Genomic DNA, 19390 nt, shown 5'->3' on the forward strand with positions numbered 1-19390 from the left:
TAGTGGTGATGGCGTGTTACATTACAATGACCACTACATATGTACTACTACACTACTATATACTACACACTATACTACGACATTATACACTACTAAATTACTAAGTACTACTATATATTACTACAATCTACAACTAGTATATACTACACTACTATATACTACAATATACACTACTACACACTATTACACACTACGCCACTGTAGGGACAGTGCAGAAAAAGAGAGACGGTGCGTGGGTGGAGATAATAAGGGGATAGGGACAGTGCATGGCCAGGTGGTCATGAGGGATAATTACAGGAGGGAATCATAGGGGGATGTTCGGCTTTGGCTGAGCCAGTTCGGGAAAGAGAGCGTGGCCGAGGGTGGGGCAAGGCCACGCCGGGGAGGAATATAAGGCGGGAGGCTGAGAGAGCTCAGGGGCAGCCCTGGGATTTGGGATAGACCGGTTCTATGCCGCCATTGTCGATGGGCCGTCGCTGTCTCTGTGTCATAATTTTTTTTTTTTTACCCTTCTATCTGGCAACAAAACTGACACATTTTTTGGCGTCATCTGGTCCAACCCATGTGAGACTAGGCTCTAAGGAAAGCTGTCTCGGGTGTGGACCAATCAACTTCAAGGACAGTGCACATACATGATCAGAGTTGTGTTTTTTGTTTGCATTATGACTGCAGGTATTGTGGTCTATGCAAACATGACTCCTTGTAAAAAAAAAGGTGTCAGTTTTGTTGCCAGATAGAAGGGTAAAAATATATATATATTTTTACTGGCAAATGAGGTTCCAATGGTGTCTCTGTGTCGTCGCTGTCTCCATGCGGTCATTGCTTGGGTGTTGTCCTAGCCCAAGTGTCTGTAGTTATTCTAGCCCAGTACTGTATGCTAGTCAAAGCTAAGTACTGTAGGATATGAGAGTATGTTATACTGGTAGGAACCCACTGGTTCCACCAGCCCACAGGGGATTATTGTGTCCGTCCATCCGTTGTGCAGGGTGGGGCTGGGTGGGGAGGGAGAGGCTGGGTGGGGAGGGGAGGTTGAGGAGGGGCTGGGTGGGGAGGGTGGGGAGGGGCTGTGTGGGGAGGGGCTGGTCACCCCGTGGTGCCCTTATAAAACTCAACGTTTAACCTACTCACGCCGGCTTGTGCCCACCCTCACAGTCGGGCATATTTACGGAACACACCACGCCGCCGTCGACCCTGGCCATTGACCGAGCAACCCAACGTTCCTACCAGTTCCCTCTGCAGGAATGTGTTCTGCGCCCTAATAAATAAAGAAGAAAGACAAGAAGTGTCCGAGACTCGTTATACTACTACACCCTACTATACACTACAGAATACACATGACACACTACTACACACTATTATACACTACTCCACACGAAACGAACATACACTATAACACACTACACTACTATACTATTATATACTACGACACTATATAGCCTGTTATGATTGGTTGGGAAATAAAAATCAGAGAACGTCGCCCGGACAAGGTACACCGGGACACCCCACTGGGACACCCCCCTGGAGCCAGGCCTGTGGTGGTATTCTCCGGCAAGCGCTGGTCGGCCGGGTGACGCACAGAACCCGGTCAGGCTCAGCCTGAAATGGCTACGTGGTGCCGTCCTGTGGGCCCACCATCTGCAGGATGCAGGGTGCGGTGCGGATGCGATTCTGGTGTGTTGCAGGGGGAGGGATTGGAGGAGGTAGAAAGGTACCGACGAGACGTAGTCGTTCTCACCTCCACACACGGTATTGGCACTGAAACCAATCTTCTCGATGGGAGTGGTCTCTCTCCTATTCTGGAGTAACCCCTGGTGAGAGGCCCCGTGCGGATGTGGGGATACTCACAAGCCCCCGGCTGGATGCTGTTCAGTTGCAGTTTGTCCCAGGGGATGAGAGGGTTGCCTCAATGAGACTTTGGGTTTCAGAAAGGAAAGCTCTGACTGTTGTCTGTGCTTATGCACCAAACAGCAGTATTTGGCCTTCTTGGAGACGGTGGGTGCAGTGCTCAACAGAGTGCTGCCTACCGACTCCACAGTCTTACTGGGTGGCTTCAATGCTCACGTGGGAAATGATGGAGATACCTGGAGAGGCGTGATTAGGAGGAATGCCCCCCACCCCCCTGATCTGAACCCGAATGGTGAGATGTTATTAAAATTCTGCGCGAGTCATGGAATGTAAATAACAAACACCGTGTTTGAACACAAGGATGCTCATAAGTGTACTTTGGTACCAGAGCACCTTGGGCCGAAGGTCAATGATTGACTTTATAGTTGTATCATCGGACCTAAGGCCGTATGTTCTGGACACTCGGGTGAAGAGAAGGGCAGAGCTGTAAACTGATCACCACCTGGTGGCAAATTGGATCCGATGCTTGGGGTACCGACCAGATAGACGTGGAAGGCCAAAACGAATAGTGTAGGTTTCCTGGGAATGTCTGCCGGAAGAAACAGTGCAGAAAGATTTCAACTTCCACCTCCAGGAAATGTATCCTACACTCCAGGGGAGGTCATAGACATTGAGTCCGAGTGGATGATGTTCAGGACCTCGTTTGTGGATGCAGCTACAGACAGCTGTAGCCTAAAGGCAATATTTTGCTGTCTTTACTTGGATTTTCTGTTTGCACATAGTCACTTTAAGATGTTTTCTTGTTCATGTTTTTGTTTTTTGTTTGTTGCGGTTGCGACCGATTCAAGAGCCGAATGGCTCACAGGGCTCTACCTAATAAATGAACTTTGAACTTTGGTGACTGTCATGGTGACAACCCTTGGACCCACTGGTGGACACCGGTGGTGAGGGAAGCTGTCAAGTTGAAGGATGCTTTCCGAGCTGTGCTCAGATAAAGGTTTCCCAACTCAATTGAGAGGTTTCCGGATCGCCAAGAGGGCAGCAGCAGTAGCAGTTGCTGAACAAAATCCCAGGTACGGGAGGAGTTTGGAGAGGCCTTGCAGAGGGACTAGCGGGGAGCTTCAAAGTTCTGTTCTGGCAAACCGTCCAACGCCTTAGGAGGGGTCGACAGGACGTGGCCCAGACTGTTCTCAGTCAGGGTGGCGTAACATTGAACTCAACTGAGGAGATAGTCGAGAAGTGGAAGGAACACTTTAAGGAGCTCCTCAACCAGGTGGAGATGCCCTCCTTTCAGGAGGCAGCCCTGGAAACAGCTGGGGGTGGGGGGGGTCAGATCCATCATGGCTGCTGAAGTTGCTGCGGCGGTTGAGGACCTTTGTAGCGGCAAGGCTGCTGGGGTGGACGAGAATCGTGCAGAGTTGTTTCTAGTGTAGTGACATAAGAGGGGAGGGCCTGCTGGGGGCTCTGGGACCCTAGGCAGATAAGCCGTCGGCGCCAGGCGCTAGGATCCCAGACAACCCAGACGCTTAATCCCCTTGGCGCCACCAACGGGGGGGCTGTGTGTGCTCTGTGGGATATCTGGGGGCGCACACAACCCCACCCCTCGTTGGGGACGAGGCATAAAAGGGCAGCTCCCTGGCCGATCAGGGCCAGTCGTAGCTCAAGACCCAAGACCCAAGACCAGCCATCTCAGGACCCTGGGACGCTGTGAGAGCCAGTGGTGGGACTCTGGAACTCCCGACTCTACGTCCTTGTGAGGGCGAGTTCCAGAGCGTAGCCAGAGTAGTGTACCTAGGCTGTGTACCTAGGCTGTAACAGAGTATCAGGACTGTTGGAGTGCTGTTGGATTGTAATAAAGAAGTTACCTCTACAAGTGTCTCCGGAACCCATTACACAAGCACTGGACAGTGTAGGAGTGTCGTGGTTAACGCGCCTCTTCAATTGTGCATGGAAGGGCGAGTACAGTACCTTTGGATTGGCAAACTGGGGTTGTGGTCCCCATTTTTAGGAAAGGGGACAAGAGGGTGTGCTCCAACTACAGAGGGATCACACTACTCGGCGTGCCAGGTAAAGCCTTAGCTGGAGTGCTGAAGAGGAGGCTACACCCAGTGGTCAAGCCTCAGATTCAGGAGGAACAATGTGGATTCCATCATGGTCATGGAACAATAGACAACTCTTTTCTCTCTCACATATATTTAAGGGGTGATGTGAGTATGCTTCTCCAGTCTACCTCTGCTTCGTAAACTTGGAGAAGGCATATGACTATGTTCCCCGGAATGTATTGTGGGAGGTGCTGCGGGAGTATGATGTACTGGTGCCGCTTTTGTGTGCTATCCGGAGTTAGAGCTGTGTAATAGTGTTCCAGGAGACTTGGACGCCGGGGTTGGAGGCACACGTATGTATTCCGTGTCGGTACAGCACAACACTGACATACAACACTGGAGGGGGTATCGGCCCCCTCACCAGTCTAACTGGGGATACACTCTCTAGCTACGCCTAGCCTACCTCTGGGTCCTCCACTAACGGGCTAGGGGAGGCTAGCTAGCCCGACACTGGTAAGTCGGGCTCACGGTACCCGGAGTCCCAGACCAGCTCTTACAAGCGCACCGGCTCTGATTCTCGGGACCCACGCCGCTGGCTCTATCCTGTTCGGCCCTGATAAGGGCGGCGATCCAGGGGAGTCCAGGGCTCTATCTACGACGATCTTCAGTCTTCACTGGTTAGCTTCAACATCTCTACCTGAGCCCTCCGGCTCATCCCCTTTTATACCAAAACCCCCGCTGAGGGGTGGGGCCCCGGGGGATCCCAGCTCCGAGTCAGCCCCCCAGACTGCCCGATGCGGACGTCGCTGGGAGCACCTTCCCATGCACCGACATAGCCACGCCCACTGTGTTTCTTTCCCATCTGATTCCATTGTATAACAGCCCCTCCGTAACACCCCTACAGCTGTATCCGCAGTCTTGGTATTAAATCAAATTTGTTCACTGTGGGTGTTGGACTCTGCCAATGATACGTCTTGCCTCCACTCCTGTTTGTGATTTTCATGGACAGGATATCAAGGTGCAGGCGAGCTATGGAGAGTTTCCAGTACGGGTTATGGAGGTGGCGTCGCTCTCTTTGCCTCGTCAGTCTGTGATCTCCAGCGTGCACTTGAACTGATTGATGCTGAGTGTGAAGGCTGGGAGCACCTCCAAACCTGAGATCATGGTTCATTCCCGACAGATGGTGGATTGTGCTCTCCAAGTGAGGGGGGAACAGTTGCCCTTAGTGGAGGAGTATGTTGTATCCTAACCCTTCTTCCATAATTGAGATTAATAATATTTGATGATTTTTATATATATTATCTTTTTACTTGTTTTTAATGAGTGAAACACACCAAAGCAGCAAACTGCAAAACACCAGGTGTTGTTAAGTAATGAACCGGAGGAGGGCTAGGATGGCAGAATTTGCAACCTTGCTTCAAGGAAAGATAAGGCCTGATGAACGGGCACATGTCACCCGTGCAGGCGCAGAGACAGTGGGAGTGTCAGCCAGACATAGTTAAGGCAAAAGCCCAACTATCCTGCATGGTTTTAAAGTAACGTCAAAATTCGAAATTCAACAACAGAGTAGGCTAAATTATCGATCCTCGCGCTCGCTCAAATTGGAGACCAGGCTGCGAGCTACATCAATGAACCATTGCCCATTTGCTAATCCAATACTGAATGTTAATATTACTGAAGTCAAAACGAATTCTATGACCTCAGCACATGGGCAAATAATAGGGCAGTGTCGACTCAAAGGCAATGGAAGAAAACAGAGGCGCCTTTGTCTAAATCACAACCACAGAAAGCCAGGAATCATCACTGATTGTGTGTTCAGGATTCCGAGCTAGTTAGAACACGTGCACAGGGGGGGAGCTGATGTAAACAACCCTGCGCGTCTGGATGTGAGGGGGCCTTGGACCTGGAATAAGAATAAACACTCCCAGAGCAGAAGGTTGGCAGGGGGAGAGGTGATTTAAAAGAGGGTTGTATATCTCTCAAGGCAGGCAAGACCCAGCTGAACAACACGGCTGCGGGGGTCACCAGAAGTTCGCATTCGCCTAGTTAAGACAAAAAGCTCAATTATTCTGTATTGCTATTAAAGTAACGTTAAAGTCGGAATTTAACAACAGGGTAGGCTAAAGTTATTGATATTCACACCCACTCCAATTAAACCAGGTCACAAGTTACGCCTACTGAACCATCACCATTCATTAAGTCAATATGAAATGTTATTTCCATACTTAATACTTTCTATACAACTCGACCCGAAGCATGACAATCAGAACCTTCCTAAGTCAAAATTGAATCGCACCCAGACAGGAGCGAATAGTCGATATAAGGTTGACGAGGGAAGGAAATTAAGAGCACGGCGAACTGCAAACGTAAGCAAAAAGCCGGGAACAACACCAGCCCAGCAACAGCGAGTGGGGCTTCGACAGGCCATAAAGTAGAATAATAACTCCCGGGGTCAGGGGACACAAGAAGAAGCAGGCAGACAAAAACCAGAACTGACTCCAAGGTTCAACCGCCCTCACCTACTCAGGAGTGACGGAAATTAATGAGGCCTTGAATTAACGGCAGGCAACAACAACGGCGAGCAGAGATAGGGTGGGGCAAAGACTGCGGGCTATGAAATGCAACTTCGTGTCAGTAAAGCTCTGACAAACAAGTTAAGTTAAAGACATCACAATACATAATATCGCACATAACATCAATGTTAACGCTATTCACCGTAAACTATATTCCGCTTATATAACCATGCAGGCACCAAGGAATACGAATTCCTAGGATCAAGAAACTTACCCCTTAACCTAAGATATCGGAAATAAATTAATAGTAATAAGTATATGCATGAAAGACAAAAGTAAAACTTATGGAAAAGCCAGGATAACGGGATGAATCACCACCAGGTCGAATATAAATACATAATAAAAAAAAAAACGATGTTAAACCCAGGGTCGGAGAGAAAGGGAGATCCCGGCCGTCTTTGTATCCCCGCAGCGCGGGATAGGAGTGTGTATACGCTCGGGGAAACACCTCCACTGGAGTCAAGCACCACGATGGGAAACGACAGACCTTAGGTTACATACAGAATCATAACTGTGAAATAGTAAGGGACAAATGTTAACTTAAAACTTTTAACCATTTCTTTGTGCGCCGGGTCGGAGAGAGTGTTGCCCCCCCTCCAGGTTGTGCAACACGAACAAAGACGCCTATGAGACGATTTGTAACGTCTGTGTTTTGGGTTCATGAAGAAGGCCAGACAAGAGATAAATTGCACCCAGACAGAGAGACGACTTCGAGGCAATTTGTAACATCTGATTGTTTGCTCATGGGTTTTATGGAGGGAGTGTGACAACGGAATATACCGTCAGTGATGCACACAAGGACACACGGACGTACGGACACACACATGGACACACCTGCCTACGGACAGATCCTGACACAGCAAAAATCGGAAGCCCCGCCTTGTGGGCGGGATCCAGGGGGATTTTTCGGCATAAAGGAACGGATCCTGAGCATTGGAAACCAGTGCGACGGGAGGGTCCACTCAGAAGCTCGACCGGGAGGGTCGACTCAGGAGTGCGACCAGCGGGTCCACTCAGGAGTGCGACCAGAGGGTCGACTCAGGAGCGAGGGCGACCAGCGGGTCGACCCAGGAGCGAGCTCGACCGGGAGGGTCGACTCAGGAGCGAGCTGCGACCAGCGGGTCGGCTCGACTCATCTTCAGCTCGTCAATCTCTGCTGCCGCCGGAGATCTCCTGCTGCCGCCGGAGTGGTGAGCGTCGCAGATTGGCGACGATCCAGCGCTGCGACGCTGCGAGCGGGTTGTGGGCGCCACCTACCGACCGGGTTCCGAACTGCGACAGCGTATCAAACAGCCATCCGAGCCAATTCGCCACGGTGACAGGGGATCGACTGATACGTATGACGCGCACCGCCCCCTCACCACACGACCACCAGGCGTCTGTTTGACATAAAGAATCGACTCCGAACACTGACTATTCAAGACAACTCTTACCACTCAAACACACTCGAACCCATAAGTCATCCGTGGCTGGAAGGCATCACAACGAGGACCGAGTGGATGGCCTCCGTCGTATAAGAGTATTCTTAATTTTTATCTTTAATATTTAGTGGGCTGTACTCTTAATCGCATAAATTCCCAACAGATCCATCAATACGAACTGATTCTTGGCACCTCCTTCCGCCGAGCCACGCTCACGTGGGGAGTGGTGGCCCACCGGATCCTTATCAGGTGATCTGGTCCCCAATTAGTAAACTTGGTATAAGATAACGAGCTTCGGAAAAGGAGCACCGTCGCAGGCCCTTACTCCGAGCCGTTCTGCTGTCAGATAACCTGCCGATGTATCTGTTGAGATTGGTGCCTTTAAGAATAATAACTGTTTTGATTGTGTTTTTTTCTTTATCGCCGTATAATCTTTCAAGTATCTTTCAGTCATAATCGCCGCACGTACTCGCATCCTCTACAGAATATTCAACTGTCCCGTGACCCAAGGTGTTAACAACGTGATAAGGGTTGCGTATGATCAATAAGGAGTGCGGTACTGCGTGAACAATATTGAGTATAATCATTCATTAACGTTAAGGTTTTCTTAGCATAGTATTTGCATGTTTTAACGACTCTCTCTCTCACTAACAACCATCGCGTTATGCGGGATCCATGTGCAGTTGTCAAAGTGAAATCAGACAATCGTTGATGATACTGTATTGATGCCGTATTGACGTTCCGGGATTGAGAGTTCGCATACTATATCATAGTTAAGGTTGAATTAGTAATAAATTGATCAATACAGAAGTGGTTGTGTGATTCTTTCCTGAAATCTATGCATAAGATCTGCTTCTGCGTTGAGATTTGAACTTGGTGACCTTAATAAACACACTAATACATACTCAGTAAATGTTAAAGCGATAACGGGGTGAACCGGGGTCTGGTTATCATAACGACTTGCGTTATCATAATTACACCCACTCGCATAATTAATACGATTACCTCTCGAATTGGCATAATTAAAATGTGCGTAATTACATAATTAACATATTTCCGGATAATTACACATTTGGCCAAATTTCATTAATTATTATTATTTCCACTGAATATTCATAACCCACACATACAACATAATAATTTCACCCACGCACGCATACAACATAACAAATTTTCATACCCAACATATACAACATAATGGGGGCTCGTCTTCCGGGATCTCTCGCAGACAGTTTATGCATGAATTCAGGAACGAATCACTGATGTGTTAATCAAAGTGTTGTGAACTAACGTTGCCTTGTGATTGTAAACGGGGGTATACAAACAAAACGCGCTCTGAAGGGAAATACCAGAGTAGCAGAGTATAACAAAGACAGCTGGGCTGAGATTATTTGCTCGAGTTGAACTGACGCATCCTGTGATACAATTGTTTATATGCACTCTGAAAAGAAATATTAAGGTAACTCTTGCCATACTTAAGATGCTAGGATTAAGAATAATATTTGAATGGGTTACGGGATACGGGGAGCTCGTATTTAAACGTACCGACCAATCTGTTACAAAGCAGTACAGTCAGAGAGACATATGGGAAGGGAGCTGTATCGATAACACGAACACACCTTGGGGGAAACTAATTGACTGGATAAAAAGTAACGAAGGCGAACACGATGCAAAAACTGCAGAGAAGGCAGGACAGGACTCATACCTTCTCACACAGGCATACAGACAGGGATTGTGGAATGAAGGAAAATTTGGAAAGGAAACGGGAGAGAAATCGTCTCTAATAAACGACGAGAAATGTCCTCACACCCTCGAGAGGGAGGAGAAATCAAAGCTCGCGACACCAGCGAAACTCACAGACGTTGAGCCACAGAATAAATATGGAAGTAACATCAAATCACTCTCTTGGGTACGTGGACAGAGTCCAGGGATTGATCGCACAAAAGTTAAAGTAAAATCGCCAGGACATGGTACACTAAGGGCAGAGGCAAAAACTGAAGGGAAATGGCAACACGAGCGACACGGCCCTGGGCGCGCACACAGAAAATGCACACCACTTAAACACAAGAGACACAGCACAGACCAAAGTGACAGATTGCCTGATGATAACTTGTTTGATGATGACGCTGTCAGCAATCAACTTTCGGAATACCTGTTCACCAGTAAAACCCTTAAGTTGATGGACAAGGCTCTAGTCAGAATTCCCGATTTTGACCCCCACAATAAGACTATGGATATCCACACACATATCGCGACAGTGGAAGAGGAGGCAATGATTAGAGGGCTGAGGAGACGGGATGAAAAAGCGAGTTTGTTGAAACGGACCTTACATAAAGAATCTATTCCATGGGTAAAGTCACTACCACACAAGGTTAGAAATGATTTTAAACAATTGAGCCTGGCAGTGATTCGGAAGTTTGGAGAATATTCGACACTCACTGAGGGGTTTTATGCTGTAAAATCGATGACCCAGGGCATGGACCAAGATCCACGTGACTACCTCGTCCAATTTAAAAGAGCGTATTACGCAGGCGATGTGAATCAATACCACGAAGGGGATAAAATGTTCAAAATTATGTTTTTTGAATCCTTGAGCCCAGAGATTACAGAAAGGGTGAGAATGGTTTTGAATCCAGAAACCGCATCCTTACGCCGCATAGAGAGCAAGGCGTACATGGCATGGTTATACAGAGCTAAGAATCATAATTCGGATCCAGAACACAGGGAGAGGGATGAGGAACCCAGCCTCTCAGAGAGGAATAAAATCACCGAGCAGTCCCACCATGCAGAGAGCAGCAGAAACGCACGCACACATGGCAAAATAACCCAGAGAGAGGTTGGCACGAGAATGAGAGCGGCACAAAGCCGAACATTCAGGAGAATCGCAGGAGGGGGAGGTTCAGAATAGAACCATACCAACACCCCATGCCCCGACATGCGCAAGGTCAAGATTACCCACAGGGATGGCGAAGTAACAATCCAGGAAAAATTTGGCACCCAAATGGGAAAAACACTGGGCCAAGGGTGCAGGAGAATCGTAGGAGGGAGAGGTTCAGAGCAGAACCATATCAACACCCCATCCCACGACACACGCAAGGTTCAAATTACGCACAGAGATGGGAAGATAACCACCTAGCGGGAAGGTGTTACACATACCGCGGAGGTATGGATGCGAACATTCACGAGAATCGCAGGATGGGAGGTCAAACACAATCGATCCAATTCCGACCAATTCCTCCACCGGCTATACCAGGAGGGAATAGAGGAATAACACAGAATACGGTCCAAATACGTGATGAACCATCCACAGTGATTGAGAGCGGGCAGCCCATACGCGCCACACCCGCCGAGGTGTTAAACCCGGCGCTCAATGTGAAATACAGGCAGGCTGCAAGTGACAGGGCGGGCAAAAACGTGGACAGTGCTCCCGTAAATGACGCGCGGATCGAATACAAGGACAGGGTTGCATTGAAGCGTGATCGGACAGTACAAAAACAGACAGCAGGGACACGCCCTGAGGAGCGCAGGCATGAGCCTTTGAATGGAAAATATCCAAGGGAAACCAAAAATTATGTGGATCGGAGTGCTAAAATGGAGACGAATGTCCATGACGTATCGGGAATGGTGTTGAAATCCAACACACTAGTAAAAACAAAGAGGGCAACATTACGAGGGACAGAATTAAATCGACACACTGACTCGGCAAATGTGCATGTAATCGCAGAGAGAGCGAATGCCTCGAACCAAGGGTCAAAGTGGGTCGTGTGCGCGAATTCTGGTTATGTGCAGCACAATTTTTCACCACACACTCCCACGACACAGAGAGTGAGAGAAGAAACTACAAAAACGAACCCCGAAAACCGTGATCGAATTATCGAAGTGATAAGTGGTGAACGAGGCAACATGAGGAAGGTAACGCATAAATGCGTTCGAGACCGCTACCTAGCGTTTCCCAGGATTTAACAAAAACAAAAATGAATATTCGTCGGAGTCATGATGTATCAGAACCGATGTAACGCAATATCGATGTTTAACGCTTGTTTAATTTTCTTTGCTCAATTCAAATATAACCATGTTAAGTTGTGACACGTACGCGCGCGTTGTAAGGAATAGCAGCAAAACTTGAGGACAATCGATGGTTCATGATGGAAGAAGGGTATACATTTTTTTTTAAAATAACCCGTGGCCATTTGACCACTGGTCATTTTTAAAAGGGCGGTATGTTGTATCCTAACCCTTCTTCCATAATTGAGATTAATAATATTTGATGATTTTTATATATTATCTTTTTACTTGTTTTTTTAATGAGTGAAACACACCAAGCGCAGCAAACTGCAAAACACCAGGTGTTGTTAAGTAATGAACCGGAGGAGGGCTAGGATGGCAGAATTTACAACGTTGCTTCAAGGGAAGATAAGGCCTGATGAACGGGCACATGTCACCCGTGCAGGCGGCAGAGACAGTGGGAGTGTCAGCCAGACATAGTTAAGGCAAAAGCCCAATCATCCTGCATGGTTTTAAAGTAACGTCAAAATTCGAAATTCAACAACAGAGTAGGCTAAATTATCGATCCTCGCGCTCGCTCAAATTGGAGACCAGGCTGCGAGCTACATCAATGAACCATTGCCCATTTGCTAATCCAATACTGAATGTTAATATTACTGAAGTCAAAACGAATTCTATGACCTCAGCACATGGGCAAATAATAGGGCAGTGTCGACTCAAAGGCAATGGAAGAAAACAGAGGCGCCTTTGTCTAAATCACAACCACAGAAAGCCAGGAATCATCACTGATTGTGTGTTCAGGAATTCCGAGCTAGTTAGAACACGTGCACAGGGGGGGGAGCTGATGTAAACAACCCTGCGCGTCTGGATGTGAGGGGGCCTTGGACCTGGAATCAAGAATAAACACTCCCAGAGCAGAAGGTTGGCAGGGGGAGAGGTGATTTAAAAGAGGGTTGTATATCTCTCAAGGCACAAGACCCAGCTGAACAACACGGCTGCGGGGGTCACCAGAAGTTCGCATTCGCCTAGTTAAGACAAAAAGCTCAATTATTCTGTATTGCTATTAAAGTAACGTTAAAGTCGGAATTTAACAACAGGGTAGGCTAAAGTTATTGATATTCACACCCACTCCAATTAAACCAGGTCACAAGTTACGCCTACTGAACCATCACCATCATTAAGTCAATATGAAATGTTATTTCCATACTTCAATACTTTCTATACAATTCGACCCGAAGCATATGACAATCAGAACCTTCCTAAGTCAAAATTGAATCGCACCCAGACAGGAGCGAATAGTCAATATAAGGTTGAAGAGGGAAGGAAATCAAGAGCACGGCGAACTGCAAACGTAAGCAAAAAGCCGGGAACAACACCAGCCCAGCAACAGCGAGTGGGGCTTCGACAGGCCATAAAGTAGAATAATAACTCCCGGGGTCAGGGGACACAAGAAGAAGCAGGCAGACAAAAACCAGAACTGACTCCAAGGTTCAACCGCCCTCACCTACTCAGGAGTGACGGAAATTAATGAGGCCTTGAATTAACGGCAGGCAACAACAACGGCGAGCAGAGATAGGGTGGGGCAAAGACTGCGGGCTATGGAATGCAACTTCGTGTCAGTAAAGCCCTGACAAACAAGTTAAGTTAAAGACATCACAATACATAATATCGCACATAACATCAATGTTAACGCTATTCACCGTAAACTATATTCCGCTTATATAACCATCCAGGCACCAAGGAATACGAATTCCTAGGATCAAGAAACTTACCCCTTAACCTAAGATATCGGAAATAAATTAATAGTAATAAGTATATGCATGAAAAGACAAAGTAAAACTTATGGAAAAGCCAGGATAACGGGATGAATCACCACCAGGTCGAATATAAATACATAATAAAAAAAAACAATGTTAAACCCAGGGTCGGAGAGAAAGGGAGATCCCGGCCGTCTTTGTATCCCCGCAGCGCGGGATAGGAGTGTATACGCTCGGGGAAACACCTACACTTGAGTCAGGAACCACGATGGGAAACGACAGACCTTAGGTTACATACAGAATCATAACTGTGAAATAGTAAGGGACAAATGTTAACTTAAAACTTTTAACCATTTCTTTGTGCGCCGGGTCGGAGAGAGTGTTGCCCCTCCCTCCAGGTTGTGCAACACGAACAAAGACGCCTATGAGACGATTTGTAACGTCTGTGTTTTGGGTTCATGAAGAAGGCCAGACAAGAGATAAATTGCACCCAGACAGAGAGACGACTTCGAGACAATTTGTAACATCTGGTTGTTTGCTCGTGGGTTTTATGGAGGGAGTTGACAACGGAATATACCGTCAGTGATGCACACAAGGACATACGGACACACACATGGACACACCTGCCTACGGACAGATCCTGACACAGCAAAAATCGGAAGCCCCGCCTTGTGGGCGGGATCCAGGGGGATTTTTCAGCATAAAGGAACGGATCCTGAACATTGGAAACCAGTGCGACGGGAGGGTCCACTCAGAAGCTCGACCGGGAGGGTCGACTCAGGAACGAGTGCGACCAGAGCGGGTCCACTCAGGAGTGCGACCAGAGAGTCGACTCAGGAGCGAGGGCGACCAGCGGGTCGACCCAGGAGCGAGCTCGACCGGGAGGGTCGACTCAGGAGCGAGCTGCGACCAGCGGGTCGGCTCGACTCATCTTCAGCTCGTCAATCTCTGCTGCCGCCGGAGATCTCCGCTGCCGCCGGTGGTGAGCGTCGCGACTTGGCGACGATCCAGCGCTGCACGCTACGAGCGAGTTGTGGGCGCCACCTACCGACCGGGTTCCGAACTGCGACAGCGTATCAACAGCCATCCGAGCCAATTCACCACGGTGACAGGGGAGCGCCTGATACGTATGACGCGCACCGCCCCCTCACCACACGACCACCAGGCGTCTGTTTGACATAAAGAATCGACTCCGAACACTGACTATTCAAGACAACTCTTACCACTCAAACACACTCGAACCCATAAGTCATCCGTGGCTGGGAAGCATCACAACGAGACCGAGTGGTGGCCTCCGTCGTATAAGAGTATTCTTAATTTTTATCTTTAATATTTAGTGGGCTGTACTCTTAATCGCATAAATTCCCAACAGATCCATCAATACGAACTGATTCTTGGCACCTCCTTCCGCCGAGCCACGCTCACGTGGGGAGTGGTGGCCCACCGGATCCTTATCAGGTGATCTGGTCCCCAATTAGTAAACTTGGTATAAGATAACGATCTTCGGAAAAGGAGCACCGTCGCAGGCCCTTACTCCGAGCCGTTCTGCTGTCAGATAACCTGCCGATGTATCTGTTGAGATTGGTGCCTTTAAGAATAGTAACTGTTTTGATTGTGTTTTTTTTTTTTATCGCCGTATAATCTTTCAAGTATCTTCAGTCATAATCGCCGCACGTACTCGCATCCTCTACAGAATATTCAACTGTCCCGTGACCCAAGGTGTTAACAACGTGATAAGGGTTGCGTATGATCAATAAGGAGTGCGGTACTGCGTGAACAATATTGAGTATAATCATTCATTAACGTTAAGGTTTTCTTAGCATAGTATTTGCATGTTTTAACGACTCTCTCTCTCACTAACAACCATCGCGTTATGCGGGATCCATGTGCAGTTGTCAAAGTGAAATCAGACAATCGTTGATGATACTGTATTGATGCCGTATTGACGTTCCGGGATTGAGAGTTCGCATACTATATCATAGTTAAGGTTGAATTAGTAATAAATTGATCAATACAGAAGTGGTTGTGTGATTCTTTCCTGAAATCTATGCATAAGATCTGCTTCTGCGTTGAGATTTGAACTTGGTGACCTTAATAAACACACTAATACATACTCAGTAAATGTTAAAGCGATAACGGGGGTGAACCGGGGTCTGGTTATCATAACGACTTGCGTTATCATAATTACACCCACTCGCATAATTAATACGATTACCTCTCGAATTGGCATAATTAAATGTGCGTAATTACATAATTAACATATTTCCGGATAATTACACATTTGGCCAAATTTCATTAATTATTATTATTTCCACTGAATATTCATAACCCACACATACAACATAATAATTTCACCCACGCACGCATACAACATAACAAATTTTCATAACCCAACATATACAACAAGTACCTATATACTACATTACTACATACTACAACACACTACACTACTATATACTACTCCACTACTATTTACTATACTACTACACTACTATACACTACTACACTACAACACAACCATATACTACATTGTACACTACTATACATTACTGTATACACTCCACTACTATATACTACACTGTACAAAACTTTGCACTACTGTATAGACTATACTACACTGTACAAAACTAATCACTACACTACTATACACTACACTATACACTACACCATCATACTCTTAGGTTTTTTCGGTAAAGTCACGTAGGTAAAAAATAAAATTGATAGAAAAAAATAAAATAGTGATTTATTATTTTACTTTTATTAATTTTAATTTTATTTTTTACCTACGTGACTTTACCAAAAAAACCTAAGAGTATGAATCCTTGCAGTCACGAAAGCTTCAAATCTAGAACTACACCATCACACACCATCACCATCACAGCGTCATGACAACGTCACCACACAAGCGATCACGTGTAGGCGGGGTGACGTCAAAGTTTACCTGCACAGAAATTCCACCAGTTGGTCGACTTCTTTTCTGTGTGGGGGAGTTGCACAGAGAGGTTAGTTCTACATACTCACACACACAGATATACACAGTATCTTATATATAAAAGGCATTTTACAGTAAGAAACAATGTTCCACACTGCCCACCAGGGATTATTTGTCTGTCGTTGCATAAATAAATATATATAAACATCTCTTTGATTGGTGGAGACCTACTGCCGGGTACGGAGAGGGGAGGGGCCTAAGGAGGAGGGTCAGGGGAGGGGCCTAAGGAAGGGGGGAGTCAGGAGAGGGGCCTGGGGGGGGGTCAGGGGAGGGGCCTAAGGATATGGGGGGTCTACATGGGGACCTCATTTGCCAGTAAATATGATAATTGGTTCTTTACCCTTCTATCTGGCAACAAAACTGACACCTTTTTGCAAGGAGTCATGTTTGCATAGACCGCAATACCTGCAGTCATAATACAAACAAAAGAACATAACTCTGATAATGTGCACTGTCCTTGAAGTTGATTGGTCCACACCCGAGACAGCTTTCCTTCGAGCCTAGTCTCATATGGGTTGGACCAGATGACGTGAAAAGGCGCCTTTTATCGGAGTTGTGTTTTTTGTTTGCATTATTTTTTTTTTACAAGGAGTCAATTATATTTTTACTGGCAAATGAGGTTCCCGTAGTGTAGATGCTTGCCCCGAGCTCTCATACTCTGATGGTGCATTGTCTTTGAGTTGTGCGCCTTTTGGCGTCATCTGGTCCAACCCATATGAGACTAGGCTCGAAGGAAAGCTGTCTCGGGTGTGGACCAATCAACTTCAAGGACAGTGCACATTATCAGAGTTATGTTCTTTTGTTTGTATTATGACTGCAGGTATTGCGGTCTATGCAAACATGACTCCTTGCAAAAAGGTGTCAGTTTTGTTGCCAGATAGAAGGGTAAAGAACCAATTATCATTATGATATGGGGGTGGTAAGGGGAGGGGCCTAAGGGAAGGGGGGTCAGGGGAGGGGCCTAAGGATATGGGGGGGGTGGTCAGGGGAGGGGGGGTCAGTGGAGGGGCTGAGGAGGGGGGTCAGGGGGGGCCTAAGGAAGGGGGAGGGGCCGATAGTTAAGGGGGCTGGCTACCTGGCTGGCTGCCTGGCTACCTCAAGTCAAGTTATCTTGTACACAGGTAGGAACAACAGGTTCCACACTGCCCACCAGGGATTATTTGTCTGTCTGTCGTGCATATTGTCTGTCGTGCATGAATGCGCTGTCCAACCAAGTTCCTACCTGCCCACTCCGAAGGAACGTGTTTTGTTTGTCTGTCTGTCTCGTAAGCGCGCTTGCGAAAATTAGCCGGGTACCACGTCGTAAGCCTCGTGCTTGGCATAGGCTATTCCTTTTCCATGTCCGTCACCTTTAAATTAGTTAAAATAGCGTTTTTGTGCACGGGCGTTGCCCCTGGCAACGCATGCGCGTCATCAGTGGATGGTGGGGGGATTTCTCCTTCGCGTTCAAAATGCAAAAAATACACGCGCTGATGTAAATTCATCAAAGTGTCATGTTCTCTTCTTTCCCTTTCCCCCCCTCACCCCAATGTGTACACTGACTACTATAGGGTCGGTAGATACTAATATTATAGCGCTTAGATAGTATTATTGTAGCGCGGGCGGGGGTAGCGTCCAAGCACCCAGCCTCGCTGGCTGGGCAATCTAGGCGAGGCCGGAGCTTTGCACTGGACTAGGCCTTACCACGGCACTCTGTCAAGTGAGTACTTTGTGCTGTAGAGTCGATATATACTGATATAGAGTCCGCATTGTACTACTTTAGTGATATCAGGTACCACCATAGTCGGTATGCACTGCTGTGGTGAAAGCAGGTACCACCACAGTCGGTATGCGCTGCTGTAGTGATAGCAGGTACCACCACAGTCGGTATGCACTGCTGTAATGGTAGCAGGTAACACCACAGTCGGTATGCCCTGCTGTAGTGAAACCAGGTACCACCACAGTCACTAGGCACTGCTGTAGTTAAAGCAGTAACTACCATAGTCAGTATGCACTCCTGTTGTGATAGCAGGTACCACCAGTCAGTATGCACTACTGTAGTGATAGTAGATACTGCTATCGAGTTGGTAGATACTGGTATATAGAGTTAGTAGATACTAAAACAGTCAGTATATACCACTACAGTCAGCCAATACTGCTACAGTCAGTAGATACTACTACTACTGCGGTCAGTAGCTACTAGAATCAGTAGATACTACTATAGAGTGAGTAGTTACTACTACAGTGAGGGAAAAAAGTATTTGATCCCCTGCTGATTTTGTACGTTTGCCCACTGACAAAGAAATGATAAGTCTATAATTTTAATGCTAGAAAAACGCATGTCAAAAATGTTATAAATTGATTTACATTTAAATGAGGGAAATAAGTATTTGACCCCTCTGCAAAACATGACTTAGTACTTGGTGGCAAAACCCTTGTTGACAATCACAGAGGTCAGACGTTTCTGCAGTTGGCCACCAGGTTTGCACACATCTCAGGAGGGATTTTGTCCCACTCCTCTTTGCAGATCTTCTCCAATTCATTAAGGTTTCGAGGTTGACGTTTGGCAACTCGAACCTTCAGCTCCTCCACAGATTTTCTATGGGATTAATGTCTGGAGACTGGCTAGGCTACTCCAGGACCTTAATGTGCTTCTTCTTGAGCCACTCCTTTGTTGCCTTGGCCGTGTGTTTTGGGTCATTGTCATGCTGGAATACCCATCCACGACCCATTTTCAATGCCCTGGCTGAGGGAAGGAGGTTCTCACCCAAGATTT

General features: G+C 47.1%; 1 protein-coding gene across 1 annotated transcript in view; it reads right to left on the reverse strand.

Moving 5' to 3' along the window:
• LOC133339359 (interferon alpha-inducible protein 27-like protein 2A) overlaps nucleotides 1–16620 on the reverse strand; it is a gene marked incomplete at its 5' end in the record, with an annotated part of 30189 nt that extends 13569 nt beyond the window's left edge. The window contains one exon of the mRNA XM_061547492.1: nucleotides 16585–16620. Within this exon, the coding sequence (XP_061403476.1) occupies nucleotides 16585–16620 (36 nt within the window). The remainder of the gene's footprint in view (nucleotides 1–16584) is intronic.
• Nucleotides 16621–19390: the final 2770 nt, after the last annotated feature.

This window comes from Lethenteron reissneri, unplaced genomic scaffold (assembly GCF_015708825.2).
Source record: "Lethenteron reissneri isolate LAM-NWPU_2019-01 unplaced genomic scaffold, ASM1570882v1 scaffold_1846, whole genome shotgun sequence".
In the NCBI taxonomy this organism is placed as follows: Eukaryota; Metazoa; Chordata; class Hyperoartia; order Petromyzontiformes; family Petromyzontidae; genus Lethenteron; species Lethenteron reissneri.